At 46.4% G+C, this 17,455-nt stretch overlaps 1 protein-coding gene across 1 annotated transcript in view; it reads right to left on the bottom strand.

The window, feature by feature from the left end:
• Nucleotides 1-859: 859 nt before the first annotated feature.
• LOC141087513 (rho GTPase-activating protein 6-like) overlaps nt 860-17,455 on the bottom strand; it is a 186,113-nt gene continuing 169,517 nt past the window's right edge. Inside the window, exons 10-13 of the mRNA XM_073573060.1 lie at nt 9,041-9,138; nt 7,664-7,791; nt 6,937-7,132; nt 860-3,576 (exon numbers count right to left, since the gene is read on the bottom strand). Coding sequence (XP_073429161.1) covers nt 6,972-7,132; nt 7,664-7,791; nt 9,041-9,138 — 387 coding nt within the window. The 3' untranslated portion in view covers nt 860-3,576; nt 6,937-6,971. The remainder of the gene's footprint in view (nt 3,577-6,936; nt 7,133-7,663; nt 7,792-9,040; nt 9,139-17,455) is intronic.

Here is a 17,455-nt window from a genome sequence, read left to right as displayed (position 1 = left end):
TCAGGTATTGTTCACTTTCACACATTTTCAAGGCAGTAAGTTGGTCGGGTATAGTTCACTTTCACACATTGGCAGGGCAGTGAGTAGGTTAGGCATTGTTCACTTTCACACATTGGCAGGGCAGTGAGTTAGGCGGCCATTGTTCACTTTCACACATTGGTAGTGCATTGAGTAGGTTAGGCATTGTTCACTTTCACACATTGGCAGGGCAGTGAGTAGGTTAGGCATTGTTCACTTTCACACATTGGTAGTGCATTGAGTAGGTTAGGCATTGTTCACTTTCACACATTGACAGGGCATTGAGTAGGTTAGGCATTGTTCACTTTCACACATTGACAGGGCAGTGTGTTGGTTGGCAATGTTGACTTTCACACATTGTTAGGACACTGAGTTGTTGGGGCATTGTACACTTTCACACATTGGCAGGGCACTGAGCTGGTTGGGCATAGTTGACTTTCACACATTGGCAGGGCATTTGGTTGGTCGGTTATAGTTGACTTTCACACATTGGTAGGGCACTGACTTGGTTGGCCATTGTTCACTTTCACACATTGGCAGTGCAGGGAGTTGGTCGGGCACTGTTTTCTTTCGTATATTTGCAGGGCAGTGAGTTGGTTGGGCATTGTTCACTTTTACACATTGGCAGGCCATTGAGTTAGTTGGGCATTGTTCACTTTCACACATTGGTAGGGCACTGACTTGGTTGGCCATTGTTCACTTTCACACATTGGCAGTGCAGTGAGTTGGTAAGGCACTGTTTACTTTCACATATTGGCAGGGCAGTGTATTGGTTAGGCATTGTTCACTTTTACACATTGAGCAAACCACCAATTTAAACGCAATGAATTGTCCAAAGAAATATTGCACAAATATAAATATTTTATTGAATATCAAAAAGTCAATGACAACCAGGGCTTAAAGTGACAGACAATAACAGCAAAAACCATAAAGGCGGTAGAGACAGACCAAGGGGTCCTAGAATATGTTATAAATAACCATATCTACAGACCAGTATAACAGGAGTCTATGCAGAGAGTATTCATCACATGTTCCATACATGGACAAAAGTAAACATAATAAGTAAACAAAACAGTGTTACACGCTCCACAGATATCCATCAAGTCAAATGGTAACACCTCTACAGAATATAGTCAAACAATGATAAAGTAACCATACCCGATATCAGAGCTCAGGACACCACGCTGTCTCCCACCCACCCCAACGCGCGTTGAGGTTTCCTTCTTCAGAGGGTGTGCCATGATGACAAGCTGTGCCTATTTATAGTTACTATAGCCGGAAACAACTATCAGTGACTGCCGTCACCGCCGCGCCTCACACCACAATACCGCCCCATTCGCCGATGCCGATACACACGGGGCCCCATGTGATCGGATGTCAGACAAAGGGCGGTAGTGGACGAAGCAGGGTGGAAGATGGAAACAGCACATGTGCTAATAAAATACAGCAGCCATGTTAATTAAGGGCATACAAGTGGGCACTTATACAGGATCTAAGATATGTAAGAAAACAAAGTCGCTATATCAATCATCACAAAAGGATACCTCACAGAAAGTATATAGCGGAGTAACTAAGATGTGTAAGCTTATTAAATAGAATATAGTAACATAATAGCCAGAGCAAAGATAAGTTTGGCAGAAAATAGAAAACCCACACAATAGGTATATACTGTATATACATATATCTAAAGTATAATATAACGCGCTAAGCGTCACTCTGTCCGAAGCCTTTGTAGACTGCGCAAGCGCGACGCGCCTGCTCAGTCTGGCTCCAGACAGAATGAGGCATCCAGCGGTGAGGAGTGTGTATGCTGCTGGAAATGGCGGTATGTGTACACACTGCATACCGCTATTTACGGCGCCATACTTACATACCTGACCGGGAGGAGCATTGCCACGGCGCTTCTCTTCGGCCAGAGATCGGGGAAGGAGTTTAGCCGGAATTGCGCATGCACATAGCGTGATCGGCACCATTTTACTGAAGACACATTTGCAGTGTGTCTTCAGCAATATGGCGCCGGACAGCGCTATGGGCATGCGCGTACTTCTGCACCACACTCCTGCCCCGGCCTCCAGCAGAACGGGACAGCGCTGGAGCACAGGAAAGAAGGGTGAGTATAAATGTTTTTTTTTTGTATGTGTGTAGTTTAATAGGGGTGAGGGGGAACATAAGTATCAGGACAAGGGGGGTGAGGGAACCATGCATACCACGAAAGGAAGGTGAGGGGACCATGCATACCATGAAAGGGGAGTGACGGGACCATGCATACCACGAAAGGAGGGTGAGGGGACCATACATACCACGAAAGGGGGGTGAGGGGACCATGCATACAACGAAAACCGAGTGAGGAGACCATGCATACCACGAAAGGGGGGTGAGGGGACCATGCATACCACGAAAGGGGGGTGAGGGGACCATGCATACCACGAAAAGGGGGTGAGAGGACCATGCATACCAGGATAGGGGGGGGGGGTGAGAGGACCATGCATACCAGGATTGGGGGGTGAGAGGACCATGCATACCAGGATTGGGGGGTGAGAGGACCATGCATACCAGGAAAAGGGGGGTGAGAGGACCATGCATACCAGGAAAAGGGGGGTGAGAGGACCATGCATACCAGGAAAAGGGGGGTGAGAGGACCATGCATACCAGGATAGGTGGGGTGAGAGGACCATGCATACCAGGATAGGTGGGGTGAGAGGACCATGCATACCAGGATAGGGGGGTGAGAGGACCATGCATACAAGGATAGGGGGGTGAGGGGACCATGCATACCAGGATTGGGGGGGTGAGAGGACCATGCATACCAGGATTGGGGGGTGAGGGGGCCCATGCATACCAGGATAGGGGGTGAGGGGACCATGCATACCAGGATAGGGATAAGGGGGTACCATGCATACCAGGCTTGGGGGGTGAGGGGACCATGCATACCAGGATGAGGAATAGGGTACCATGCTTACCAGGATTGGGGGCGGGGTGAGGGTACCATGCATCCCAGGATAGGGATGAGGGATGCCATGCACACTAGGATAGGAGGGGGGCAGCACATTCCAGGATGGGAGACCACATACCAATAAAAATGCTCGCCACCCGGGCATAGAACGGGTTCATAGCTAGTATATACTAGTGTATATATATATATATATATATATATATATATATATATATATATATATATATGTGTGTGTGTGAAGCAGCAGCACTATATAAACTACCATTAATATAAAAATAACAGCATAAAACGAATATAAATATACATACAGAAAATGATGACAAACAACAAAGTTGCCACATAAATAGTAAACAGAAGGATTTCTAGAAAAAGATCCAAAATAGTGACATAAAACACTAGTCATTATACAAACAAATATAATGTGGCAAATTATCGTTCAATATCCTATGAATATTGTTTATATAACAAAACCAATATTTTTTATTATTATTACTTAAAAGCAGATGGATGAAAAATCTGCTTCATTTCATTATCCAGCCAAATGGTGAAATTTCCCTCCCAAACACATCGGTCATCATGGTGGTAAGGCAGTCAACACGAAGTCACTAAAATATAAAAATAAAATATTAAAATAACAAAATAAAAAAAGGTAGATGTGGAGAGAGCGTCACTAAATGATGCACAGCAGCCAGGGGATCAAAGAAAGGGAGCATAAGAGAGATACTCATTCAGGCCAAAAGGGTGAACAGTATTCAATAGCCAGATCCATCTTGTCTCCAGCCTACCCAGAGGTTTGGACAACCTTCCACCTCTGATGTTGATTTTAAGGGCATCAATACGACGTACCCTCAACAGAGTACCATCACAGTTGTGAAAGTTTTTAAAATGTTGTGGTATTGTTTTGAGGGTGGAAGCGTCCATATGGCAGATCGCTGCCTGGATCCCTAAGATGCGTTTCCTTATACGGACCTTAAGCTGACGTGTTGTGAGTCCAACATAAATTAGTCTGCATGGACACGTAGCATAGTAAACAACATATCTTGTTGTACATGTAATATGTTGGCTAATCTTGAATGACTTGGTGCCATCAAAATTAGAAAAGGAATCACATCGATCTACATTTGGGCAGGTAACACATCTGCCACACGGAACACAACCACCCCTTACCGTGAAATTGGCCAAAAAAGTAGATGTTCTCTGCCCAGTATAATGGCTGGAGACAAGATGGTCTCTCAGGTTCTTAGCCCGCCTGAATGACATAGAGGGTCTTTCAGAAATAAACTTACCAATAATAGGGTCGACCCTAAGATTCGGCCGCGCTTTTTGAAATATTGAATGTACCCTATTGGACTGAGTGCTAAATGTGGTGACAAACCTCACCTTTTGTTTATCTATAGATTTGATTGCAGATCTAGTTTTATATAGCAAATCATGTCGGGAGGCATGTTTGGCTCTATGGTACGCTGTCTTAGTCATCCTGTGGCAATAGCCACGTGATAAAAACCGCTGTCGGAGTTCTTCCGCTCTGTATTCGAAATCAATGTTCGAAGAACACATCCGACCGAAGACGGAGGAATTGCCCAACAGAAACAGATCTAATCATGTGACGTGGGTGCCCTGAAGAAGCATGGAGTAGTGTATTAGTGGCTGTTGCCTTTCTGAAAATATCAGTTTGCAACATACCCAAAGGGTCCCTCCTAATAGTAACATCCAAAAAATCCAAAGAAACACCACTACATAAAAAAGTCAGATGGATATTGAAGTCATCGTTGTTCAAGGTACGGATAAGTTGCTCAAGGTCAGTGGGGTGCCTTGCCAGACGAAGAAGATGTTGTCAATGTTCCACGTCCAAAGGGGTATTTTTTGTGTTTAAGGGGTCCTTCGACCTACAGCTCCAGGGGACGGCAATGGGGGCGTCTTTTGTGCCTGCCTATGCCAATCTCTTCCTGGGGCTGTGGGAGAGGGACCTCTTCTTGTCAGACGAACAGGGGTCAATGGACCGCGTCCCCCTTTGCGGTACATTGAAGATTTGCCGGCAGTGACGGTAGTCACTGATAGTTGTTTCCGGCTATAGTAACTATAAATAGCCACAGCTTGTCATCATGGCATGCTCCCTGATGAAGGAAACCTCCGAAATGCGTGCCGGGGTGGGCGGGAGACAGCGTGGTGTCCTGAGCTCTGATATCGGGTATGGTTTCTTTATCATTCTTTGACTATATTCTGTAGAGGTGTTACCATTTGACTTGATGGATGTCTATGTGGAGCATGTAACACTGTTTTGTTTACTTATTATGTTTACTTTTGTCCATGTATGGAACATGTGATGAATACTCTCTGCATAGATTCCTGTTATACTGGTCTGTAGATATGGTTATTTATAACATATTCTAGGACCCCTTGGTAAGTCTCTACCACCTTTATGGTTTTTGCAGTTATTGTCTGTCACTTTTAGCCTTATTTGTTATTGACTTTTTAATATTCAATAAAATATTTATATTTGTGCAATATTTCTTTGGACAATTCATTGTGTTTAAATTGGTGGTTTGCTCTATTGAGGTGTGCAGTGTGTCCTACACTGTCCTGCTATATGAGCTATGGATATGTTTTTTATGGTTTTGATACTTAAAGTATTATTAAAATGACTTGGATATATCCTACTAGCTTTGTGCTCCCATTCTTTGTATCCAACTTTTACACACTGGCAGGGCGTTGAGTTGGTCGGGCACTGTTGACTTTCACATATTCACATATTGGCAGGGTTTTGAGTTGGTCGGGCATTGTTCACTTTTACACATTGCCAGGGCGGTGAGTTGGCTGGGCATAGTTCACATTCACACATTGATTGGGCAATGAATTGGTTGGGCATAGTTCACTTTTATTCATTGGCAGGGCAGAGTTGGTCGGGTATAGTTTACTTTCACACATTGGCAGTGCAGTGAGTTGGTGAGGCGTTGTTCACTTTCACACATTGGCAGTGAATTGAATTGGTTGGGCATTGTTCACTTTCACACATTGGCAGTGCAGTGAGTTGGTGAGGCGTTGTTCACTTTCACACATTGGCAGTGAATTGAATTGGTCAGGCATTGTTCACTTTCACACATTGGTAGGGCACTGTTCACTTTCACACATTGGCAGGGCAATGAGTTGGTCGGGCATAGTTCATTTTCACTCATTGGCAGGGCAGTGAGTTGGTCGGGTATAATTCACTTTCACTCATTGGTAGAGCTGTGAGTTGGTCGGGTATAATTCACTTTCACTCATTTGCAGGGCGGTGAGTTGGTTGGGTATAGTTCACGTTCACTCATTGGCAGGGAATTTGGTTGGTCAGGTATAGCTGACTCTCACACATTGGCAGTGCATTGTGTAGGTTAGGAAATGTTCCTTTCACACATTGGCTGGGCATTGTTCACTTTCACATATTGGCAGTGCAGTGAGTTGGTTGGGCATAGTTCACTTTCACACATTGGCAGAGCAATTAGTTGGTTGGGTATAGTTGACTTTCACACATTAGCAGGGCATTGAGTTGGTCGGGTTTTCTTTGCTTTAACATACATCACTAATGTAATTAAACTGTACTACTACTATCATCTGTGCTCCGGTCAGGACACCAAGACATTGTGGTTTAAACTTTGGAAAATCACAAAAATATAAATAGGTTTCACATCCTATTGTACCTCTACGTTTCTGTTCACCAAAAATGCCGCAAAATTGATAGCAGTGTTTTTGCTGCTTTTTTGCACTTATTGCTTTCTATGGTTAAAAATATGCTGCAAAAACACTGAAATAATTGACATTGCAGTTTTCAAACACACAGCAGTTCCAATTGAGTCAGTAAAAATAAACAAGGGCATGCATGAGATTTCTGAAATGTCATAGCTTTTGCTGGTACTGTAACATGCAGCTTTTAACTCAATGCGTGAACATCGCCTTACAGGCAAAATGGGCATATTCCTTTAGCGTCGTACCAAAGAGTGTGTTATTAACAGCAAAAGAAGTCTTGTTATGGTGTAGGACAAGATGATACTCGAGTAAATATTGGCAGGAAACGAGGCAGAACTGGCAGAAAACCTCTGTGAGTTGTGGCTCCTGGGAGCAGAGTCAGGTCCTCTTGGGAGCGGGACGGGCGGCGCTTGCTCAAAGGTGTAAAGCTGGTTTGAAATCCTATAAAATAGCATCAATACAATGTAGGCAAAATATAACAGACGGATATTAAAGGGCTTATCTGGGGCGATTTAATTCATTTACTATGTGCCTAAGAACTAACAGGTGCTAACTACCTGCCAGCACAGAACGCTCCTCCCGGAGATTCAGCAGCTTCCATTGACATCACTACAACTGGTTACCAGTTTCTCGTCTGCTCAGCTTTGTTAACGGAGAGTGACGGCCAAGCTCATGCTAATTAACAGCCGGCTCCCCACTGACGAACTGCGGGGAGCCGACTGTCATTCAGCACGATGTCGACATTCACGCCTGTGGACAGAGCAGAGCTGAAAAGCAGAGCTACTCATTTAACATAGCAGCTGGCGGGAGCAGTCGGTGGCCGCTTTGTACCGGGTCGAACAGGCAGATCATTGTCTGTTAGATTTTAGGCCCATAGTAAAAAAAAAAAAATAGACCTGGACAACACTTTTAAGTGATATGACTATCTCAATATCAAAGCAAACATGGCAATCATTGACTTTGCTTTTTCACCTGATCGTTCTTCGGCACTCAGCAGTTGCACTACAGTTGAAATGGTGCTATGAGAAACCATAGATGTTGTGACGCGCATTCTCCACGGCTGCTCCGTTCCGATTGGCTCACTCGAAATAACGTTGCGCCTGCACAGAATAAAAGCAAAGCACACAAAACGTAGTGTTTTACAGAATGTGCGTCAAATAATTAATGTTCAACCCTGCTTTAAGCTGTAAATGCAAATGATAAGTATCTCAAAAGCCACCGGGGCATTAGAAGAATAGGGCTTTACATTTTCCAGTTTACAGTTTCCTACAAGCCCTGATTATGGGGCAATATTCATAGGAAGGCCCACTCCAGATAATTGGGCTGTGTGCAATCATCCAAAAAAACACGTAAGGTGTGTATTCATAAAACTATTTATCTTCAGTTAGTGACCGCTCTGTCCCCGTTGTTGTAATTGAGCAGTGAACGACTGGAATATTCAGCACTTGTTACTATCCTGAAATCAGCTGGTGTGGATAGGACATATAAGACACCGATGTGCTCGTGACTCTTTCTGCCCATAGTGAGGATCAAACCCAGGTGTCGTAGAGCAGCAGCTTGAGCCTTATCTGAGCTAGACTTCTGCAAATTAGCTGTAATGTAAAAGCACAAGCCCACCACAGACTCACCAAGAAGGTGGAAAATGCATCTGAGAGCAGCAAGATGTAGGGGCAGAGACCCTGACTACAGCGATGTGTCACTAGTCTGTGTGTTGCTGTTTAAATACAATCAGTGATTTATCAGCAGGAAATTATCACTACAGGACTAGCTGCCCTGTGAACTCTTGTCCTCTTGCTCTGTTTAACCCCACCACCACTGATTGACAGCTTTCTGCCTATGCACAGTGTACACAGAGAGCTGCCAATTAGCGGAGGGGGCGGGGTTATACAGAGCTCAGCATTCAGAGAACTGCTAGATGTGCAGCAGAGAAAACAGGGATTGTACCCAAATGACAGGAAACAAGCCTGTAAGTGAAACATTGCCAGAATCAGGGTCTCTGCCTCTACATTATTCTGCTGACAGATTAGATAGTAAAAATCTGCTAAAGGATTGTTTAAATTGGAAAAAAAGTGTGTTTTCTCTATGAACAGTGCCACTTCTGTCCATAAGCAGTGTCAGGTACTTCGTCTCAGGCCCGGTTAATATCTGGAGAACAGACCTTTTCTTCTGATTTTCAGCTATGGGCATTACAGGCAATACTGTATATAGACAGTGTGCGTCCTGCGTGGTGCTGAGCCTGAGTTACAATAGGAGTTAATGTTGATGCACATGGATAGTCGGGGATCTTTAACCCTCTCCCATCCTTTCCTCTCATTGATTTGTGTTCTTCAGTCATGTTTTGCCACTTACTGAGAGCCGGCAGGTTTCTGACGTAATAGATAGTCTACAACCTCTGGGTCCGTCTTCAGCAAACTCATTATAATGTCACCGTGCATGTGAGAAGGAATCTGCAAAAAAGAGGGAACATTGTTGGTCTACCTGTCAAATGCTACAAGACAAGGCTGCCCCCTATCAGCACCGATATTCACCCTATGGAACCACTGGCAGCGTCTGTCAGGCAGGAAGAGGATATACCCGGTCTGATGCATACAGTTGTGCTCAAAAGTTTAGATACCCCGGCAGAATTTTTGCTTTCTTGGCCTTTTTTCACAGAATATGAATGATAACACCAAAACCTTTTCTCCACTCATGGTTAGTGGTTGGGTGAAGCCATTTATTGTGAATCGATTGTGTTTTCTCTTTTTAAATCATAATGACAACCCAAAACATCCAAATGACCCTGATCAAAAGTTTACATAGCCTAGTGATTTGGGCCTGATAACCTGCACAGAAGTTGACACAAATGGTTTTAAATGGCTACTAAAGGTAACATCCTCACCTGTGACCTGTTTGCTTGTAATCAGTGTGTGTGCATAAAAGCTGAGTGAGTTTCTGGGATCCACACAGACTCTGCCATCATTCATCTGACGTTTCTGGATTGTGAGTCATGGGGAAAGTTAAAGAATTTTCAATGGATCTACAGGAAAAGGTAGTTGAACTGTATAAAACAGGAAAGGGATACAAAAATATATCCAGGGAATTGATCATGCCAGTCAGCAGCGTTCAAACTGTGATTAACAAATGGAAAATCAGGGGCTCTGTAAAAACAAAACCATGGTCAGGTAGACCAACAAAAATGTCGTCCACAACTGCCAGGAAAATTGCTCGGGATGCAAAGAAAAACCCATAAATATCATCTGAAATACTGGACTCTCTGAAAACTAGCGGTGTGGTTGTTTCAAGATGAACAATAAGGAGGCACTTGAAGAAAAATGGGCTACATGGTCGAGTCACCAGAAGAAAGCCATTACTGCGCAAATGCCACAAAAGTATCTAGCCTCCAATATGCAAAACAGCACAGAGACAAGCCTCGAAACTTCTGGAACAAGGTAATTTGGAGTGATCATACGAAAATTGAACTTTTTGGCCACAACCATACACATTAGACTTGGAGAGCGGTCAACAAGGCCTATGATGAAAGGAACACCATTCCTATTGTTAAGCACAGAGGTGGATTGCTGATGTTTTGGGGATGTCTGAGCTAAAAAGGCACAGGAAACTTGGTCAAAGTTAAAGAAAAGATGACTGCAGCACATTATCAGCAAATACTGGAGGCAAATTTGCAATCATCAGCCCGGAAGCTGCGCATGGTATGTACTTGGACGTTCCAACATGACAACGATCCAAAACACAAGGCCAAGTTATTGAGGTTACTTCCAGTCACAGGCAGTAGTTCTCAGGCTCAGATCAGTGTTGCTGGATTCATGGCTGAGCGGTTGCATCGTGCCAACACTCAGCCATGCAATCCGGATGAAGCAGAGTTGGCCTTTTCGTGGGACAAATAAATTGTCATTGGACTGTTGTGGAATATGGTGTTTTATTATTTTTAAAATAACAGGAAGTGTTTATTTCAAATTAAGTTTTTCTGTGAATTTATTTCAATTAAAGGACTTTTTTCTGTGTATGTCATTTAATTTTCACTATGGGATTAGTATTGGGGGAGTCCTATAGATGCCTTTCCATTACTAGCTTGTGGACTTGAAGTCAACTGACATTACACAGCGGATATCAACCCCACAAATGTTATCCACTTGGCACTGCAACAGGACAAGTTGGAAAAGATGGGCAAAGCACCAGAATTGGCGCATCTAATAGATGTGCCTTTTCTGGATTGGCTGCAGGCTGCTATTTTTAGGCAGGATGGGCAATATCTACAGCTCCTTCTCAGTCTGAGAATACCAGCCCTCAGCTGTCTGCTTTAGCTTGACTGGTTGTCAAAAATGGGGTAGTGTTGTGAGTTCATTTTCCCCTTCACTACTGAGGCCCGAGGAACTCCCTCTTCTGGTGAAGAAAGGTAGTGAGCCTGATTGTCAAACACCTGGGGCTGATGATGATGACTGGCTGAGTGGAGTTAATGACTGGATATAAGGCTGCCGATGCCCTTCTGGCCTGCGGGTGATTTCTCTGTGGACTTCTAGGAAACCAGTCTGATTCCTGCTCATCTAAAGCTAAGATTTCTGCTTTGCCTTTTTGCATTAGTGTTTTGTTTTCCTTGCTTTTCTGGATTCTGCCATTCCCTGCTGGGGTTAGCTGAATCTCCTTTTGCCTGTTGCTCTGTCTTCAGAATATTCCTGAGTACTGACATAGCTTTTTTGAAGCCTAGCGTCTTCAGGGCCTTTTTTACTGTCAGTTTGTTGGCTCTTATTTTCATAGGGTTTTTCATGGATTGCAGACAGCAGCCTTCCTGTCCTTTCCTATCTAAGCTAGCGTGGGCCCCATCTTTGCTCAGTCTATCTTTCTGTCTGTGTTTTGTTCTTTCTTCTTGCTTCACTGTCATTATATGTGGGGGGCTGCCTTTTACTTTGGGGTCTGCTCTGGGGCAGTTTAGATTTCCCTTTCTGTCTTTAGGCTATGTAGTCCTCCGGCTGTGATCGAGGGGCCTAGGGCATCGTAGGAGCCCCCCACGGCTACTGCTAGTTGTGTTGATAGGTTCAGGGGTCTGCAATCCTATAGCTGCCAACTTCTCTGGTTTTCTGGAATTAGCTAGCATTACTATTTTTGCCTCCTACGGTTACTCAATCATAACAGGGTAGACTCCAAGCTGTTTTTTAAATTATTTATTTAAATAATTTTTTAAAAAAAGTGTTCAACCCTTCTATTTGATAACCAGCCAAGATAAAGCTCACAGAGGGGGGCTGTAGCTGTCAGTTTTACATGCACTAATCTGACTCAATAGATTTTTTTTATTTTATTTATTACACAGGCGCCAGCTGATTAATACTTTCATCATCGTACGCCTGCTCTCGCTGCTATTAGCGAGACCAATCATATGATGATGAGAGTAGTATTCTCTCTTTTGCGACCGGTGATAGCCTTTTTGCCACTGGTCAGAGCTTCTGGCTCGCACACTGACATGTGTGTGACAGCGTGGGAACTGCTGCACTCTGACCAGTTGTGAGAATCTTACCACTGTTCAGAGACTATGTTTCCAGCGCTGTCACAGATGACAGAGTGGGAAACGTCTGATGTTCGGGCCTCACCATTCATTTCTAATGGAGACTGGGTTCCGGTATCATTCTGGTACCCAAACCAAACTTTAAATGTTCAATCGAACCAGACGGAACAGAACAACCACGGGTCCACCCATAACTACTTTTAAATGGTTAATATTATATTTTATTTTGTTTAATTCACTTCATTATATATTTAAATCTAACACATGATTAATGGATTGCTAACAGTGATGAGCGAGCATGCTCGCCACTACTCGGTGCTCGCCCAAGCATCTCACTGCTCGAGATGCTCGGAGCTTGCCAAGTATTTCCGGGGTTGCTCGGCAGGAGCTCGGGTCCCCGCCCTGTATGTTTGGCATTCTTTAGAAAGACAATTAGCATGCAATGATTGTCTGCCACACACTTTAATACCGAAACCATGTTGGTTGTGGCATTACAATGATTGACTGGCCGCACAGTGTCATCAGGTCTATGTCAGACCTGGCACCGCCCTGCTCATCACAGTCAGCTCCAGAATCAACCAGTGTAGGGAGAGTTGCTGCTGAGCTAGGGAGAGATTTGTTTGCTTCGCAATTAGTGTGGGTATACTATATATAACAGTCCTTCTGAGGACTAATAAAGCTGCATAGATATCAGTGCTAGGCAGGCAGGCAGTGTATGTGGCAGACTGAAGTGCATATAGCAATAGGGTCCATTCCAGTTCTGTCTGCTGCCTATCACAGATATTTCTAGACATAGGTATCAGGGGCCTGGAATAATTTTTTTTGGATCTTAATCCTGATTAATTGCTTTAAAAACAATCCAGAGAACACTGTTTTCCTGCTCCATTTGCTTGTTGGCATTGCAGAATACAGCCAGATCCTTTCCGTGTTACAGGGCTAAAAAAAACAGCTATTTTAAACTGAGGTTTGTCCGCCACACGGATCACATATCAGTGCGCTCAAAAGTGTGCCATTTCAGGCCTCATTTAAAATTTTATTGCATTGTCTTAGGCAAGTTATTGACGCCAGTTTGCTGAAAAAAGAGTTACCTATAAGCCAGATATTTTAAACTGGGGTTTGTCTACCACACAGATCATATATCAATGCGGTCAAAATTGTGCCATTTCAGGCTTCAATTTAAATTGTGATAAGAGACAACGACAAAGGAAATATTTAAATGAGAGGAGGGAAATCTATGTAAAAATAGAGTTTATAAATAAATAAATGGTAACACCCTCAAAAGTTGGACTTGAAAACAGGCTTAAGGACAGTTGGCAATAAGACAAGCAGAGCAAAAAAGTGGCAGAAACCAAGAAAAAGGAAACAGACCATAAAGTCCAATATGATATCATTTAAAATATGGTAATTTATTAATAACACAGGTACAACAACGGAATATTAATCAAATAACATATACAGATACAAGCAAGGACGCCTAACAAAGGGTTAAAAAATTGTATATAATAAAAATTTCCAGCCTGACCACTACCAACATGATCAGACACATGACAGCAAAGCACCTGACTTTGTGGACCGATACCCAGGGCTCAGGAGCAGTGTCTGTGGGTGACACCACTGCTTTCTTCCACTGTTATCCATGCAAGCCAATCCCCAGTCCATGGTGCATACAAAGATGCCTCCTGCCCTGCACCTGTCATTGCACATACTCAACTAGCACCATCAGAAAGCACATCCACGTCCTTGCCCCAGTGCAGCGTTCAATTGTCCATACCCCAGTACTTGGAACGCAAGCGCAAATACGCAGCCAACGCCCCACAGGCCACACTACTAAAGTCACACATTTCGTGACTGCTTGCGCCCAAAATGTTGCCTTTTAGGCTCCTGGATATGGAAGCTTTCCGCAACCTGATGGCGGTGTACATACCTAGGTACTTGGTCCCCAGCCGCCACTATTTCTCCTGATGTGTCATCCCTACATTACACAAGCACGTGTCCCTGTCATGTCGGCGGTCACGGCTGCACCCGCTCCCGCCCCTCCTCCAGCGGCAACCGCCGCCACCTCCTCCTACTGGCGTCCTCGCCGCGGCGCGCTCCCGCGCTCTGCCTCCCCTCCTGTGACGGCACCGCGCTCCTTCCTTAGGGCGCGCGCGCGCACCAGCGTCCCCTCTTCTGCCTACGGGGGGTGGCGCCGGGGGCGGCACGTACTGCCCGCTTCCGGACCCTAGGGTATTTCTGGCGCGCTCTCTATTGAGAGGACACCTGAGAGTTGCTGTGTGCTCGCCACGCTGCGCTTTGGCCCCTTTCCGGTTTCTATAGTGCCGCCTGTGTCCTGTCTGTCTTCCCCTTGGCTACTAGCCCCGGCTCTGCTTCCTTGTTCCCAGTGTTCTCTCACCCTGCATGACCGCCCTGTTCTCCCTCCTGGTACCTCCTTGTGTGCATCCTCCCGGTCCTCTCCCCTCTAGTACCTGCTCCCTGTCGGTCTACCCATCCTGTAATCCTGTTAAGGTCCTCTACCTCTCAGTCCAGTACTCCTGCCTACGGGCGCCTCTTGTCCTTGAGCCGCCCCTCCTGGTACCGGCTGTCGCGGTTCTGTCCTCGGTAGTCTTGCCCCAAACGATCCCTGTATAGGGGTCGGTCTTCACCTGGAGCGCTCGACCCCCGGGGCTCCAGATCCGCGACCCAGAGGGTCCACTCTCGGATGTCCGTTTTCGAAAAACGTCACAGTACTCTCAGGCCATGGACCCCGCCGGTGCCACGGCTGCCACGCAGAAGGAACTGTTGTTCCTGCGTGAAAATCAGGCCTGAATCATGTCCTTCATGAAGTCCATGGACACCAGTTTGTCCGCTATGCAGACCTCTGACCCCGGGCATGCTCCCCTCCTAGCCAGCCTGCAGCAGGAGCTCGCGCAGCAGCGCGATGCCCAGTCCCACATTTTGGGGTATATGGCGTCCATCGATGACCGACTGCTTGCCTTGCAGTCCGCTGCGGTCGTCTCTAACCCTCCCAGGGACGCATTCCTCCCCGCCCCCCCGCCTGGGTAAGCCTCCCAGATATGGTGGAGATCCTAAACTTTGTCGGGGCTTTTTAAACCAGTGCAGACTGCACTTCGAGCTGTTGCCCCAACAATATCCCACGGATCGCGCCAACGTGGCGTTCATAGTATCCCACCTCGATGGAGAAGCCCTGTCCTGGGTGAACCCTCTATGGGAGAGGGATGATCCCGTCGTAGCGAGTATCCAGAACTTCCTGGAAACATTTCGTAAGGTGTTTGACGAACCCGGCCGCTTGGCTTCTACCACAGAAGCTCTCTTTAATCTCCGTCAAGGGTCGCTTACTGTGGGGCAGTACGCCATCCGTTTTCGGACGTTGTCGTCAGAACTCGGATGGAATAATGAGGCACTTGTGGGTGCCTTCTGGAGAGGCCTTTCCAGCAAGATTAAAGACGAGCTTGCCGGTCGGGATACCCCCACCTCTCTGGAGGACCTTATAGCCCTGGCTACGCGCATAGACCTCCGATTTTTGGAGCGCTCGCGGGAATTGGTTAGAGAACGCAGACCCTTCAGGCTATATCAAGCGCCCATTCCACGCTCTGCAGCTCCCTCTACTAGCAGCGTCCCCGAGCCCATGCAGGTAGATCGGGTCAGGTTGACCGAGCAGCGTCGCAGAGAGAGGATGACAAACGGGCTCTGCCTGTACTGTGGTGGGGCTAATCACTTCATCCGCACTTGTCCTGAGAGGCCGGGAAACGCCTCCACCTAGGCCAGGTAAGAGAGGTCTCCCTAGGTGATCATAATTCCTCTCTGCCTCTTACCCTTTCAGCTTTAATTGTTTCAGGACGGGAGCGCAGATCTGTAGAGGCGTATGTGGACTCGGGTGCGGCTGGCAATTTCATCCGGCAGCAAGAGGTGGACCAACTTCAGATTCCGGTGGTTATCCTAAAAGACCCACGGGCTATCACCTCCGTCGATGGAACACCCCTTCCCGGGCTCGTTACCAGGATCACGACCGAAGTGGACTTACAAATTGGAGCGCTTCATTTTGAAAAGATAGCCTTCTACGTGCTGCCTAAATTGTCTCACGCTGTCCTCCTCGGATTACCCTGGCTTCGGCTGCACGAGCCAGTTGTCGACTGGCGCTCAGGGGAGATCCTCCGCTGGGGTCAGTCCTGCCACACTCATTGTTTGCAATCCGTCCTCCATCCTCGTCTCCTGCCAACGCCGGCCAATCTCACGGGTCTCCCCGCACCGTACTACGTGTACGCCGACGTTTTCAGTAGAAAAGAAGCGGAGTCTGCCTCCGCATCGGGCCTATGACTGCCCTATCAACTTGCTTCCCGGAGCCACTCCGCCCAGGGGGAGGACATATCCCTTATCTCCAGCAGAGACCACGGCCATGACTGAATACATCCGGGAGAACTTGGCAAAGGGGTTCATCCAAAAGTCCTTGTCCCCAGCAGGTGCAGGCTTCTTCTTTGTTCGGAAGAAAGACGGATCTCTTAGACCATGTATCGACTACCGGGGCCTGAACAATATTACAGTTAAGAATCGATACCCACTTCCACTTATCCCAGAACTCTTCGACCGGCTGAGAGGGGCTCGAATCTTCACGAAGCTGGACCTGCGGGGAGCCTACAATTTGATCCGGATTCGCGCAGGCGACGAATGGAAGACGGCCTTCAATACCCGTGATGGTCATTATGAGTATTTAGTCATGCCGTTTGGTCTCTGCAATGCTCCAGCTGTCTTCCAGGAGTTCGTTAACGAGGTGTTTCGGGACCTTCTGTACTCTTGCGTAATAGTGTATTTGGATGATATCCTCATCTTTTCGCCTGACCTTTCCTCCCATCGGAGAAGCGTACGCATGGTCCTGCACCGTCTCCGGGAAAATCACCTCTACGCCAAGATTGAGAAGTGTCTCTTCGAGCAGACCTCGTTACCCTTCTTGGGTCATGTCATCACAGATTCCGGTCTGAAGATGGATCCCGAGAAACTCTCGGCGGTACTCAAGTGGCCCCGTCCTGTCGGAATCAAAGCCATCCAGCGTTTCCTCGGATTCGCGAATTATTACCGACAGTTCGTGCCGCATTTTTCCTCGTTGACCAAACCTATCTCGGCCTTGACCCGCAAAGGAACTAAGCCTGATCACTGGTCCTCCGAGGCGGAAGATGCCTTTCTGGCGCTGAAACGCTCCTTTGCAGCACCGGTCCTACATCGGCCGGTGGCCAGTAGGCCTTTTGTTCTTGAAGTGTACGCCTCTTCCACCGGAGCTG

This window comes from Dendrobates tinctorius, unplaced genomic scaffold (assembly GCF_039654945.1).
Source record: "Dendrobates tinctorius isolate UK_male_01 unplaced genomic scaffold, ASM3965494v1 ptg000034l, whole genome shotgun sequence".
Lineage (NCBI taxonomy): Eukaryota > Metazoa > Chordata > Amphibia > Anura > Dendrobatidae > Dendrobates > Dendrobates tinctorius.
This window is presented reverse-complemented; position numbering and strand designations above follow the sequence as displayed.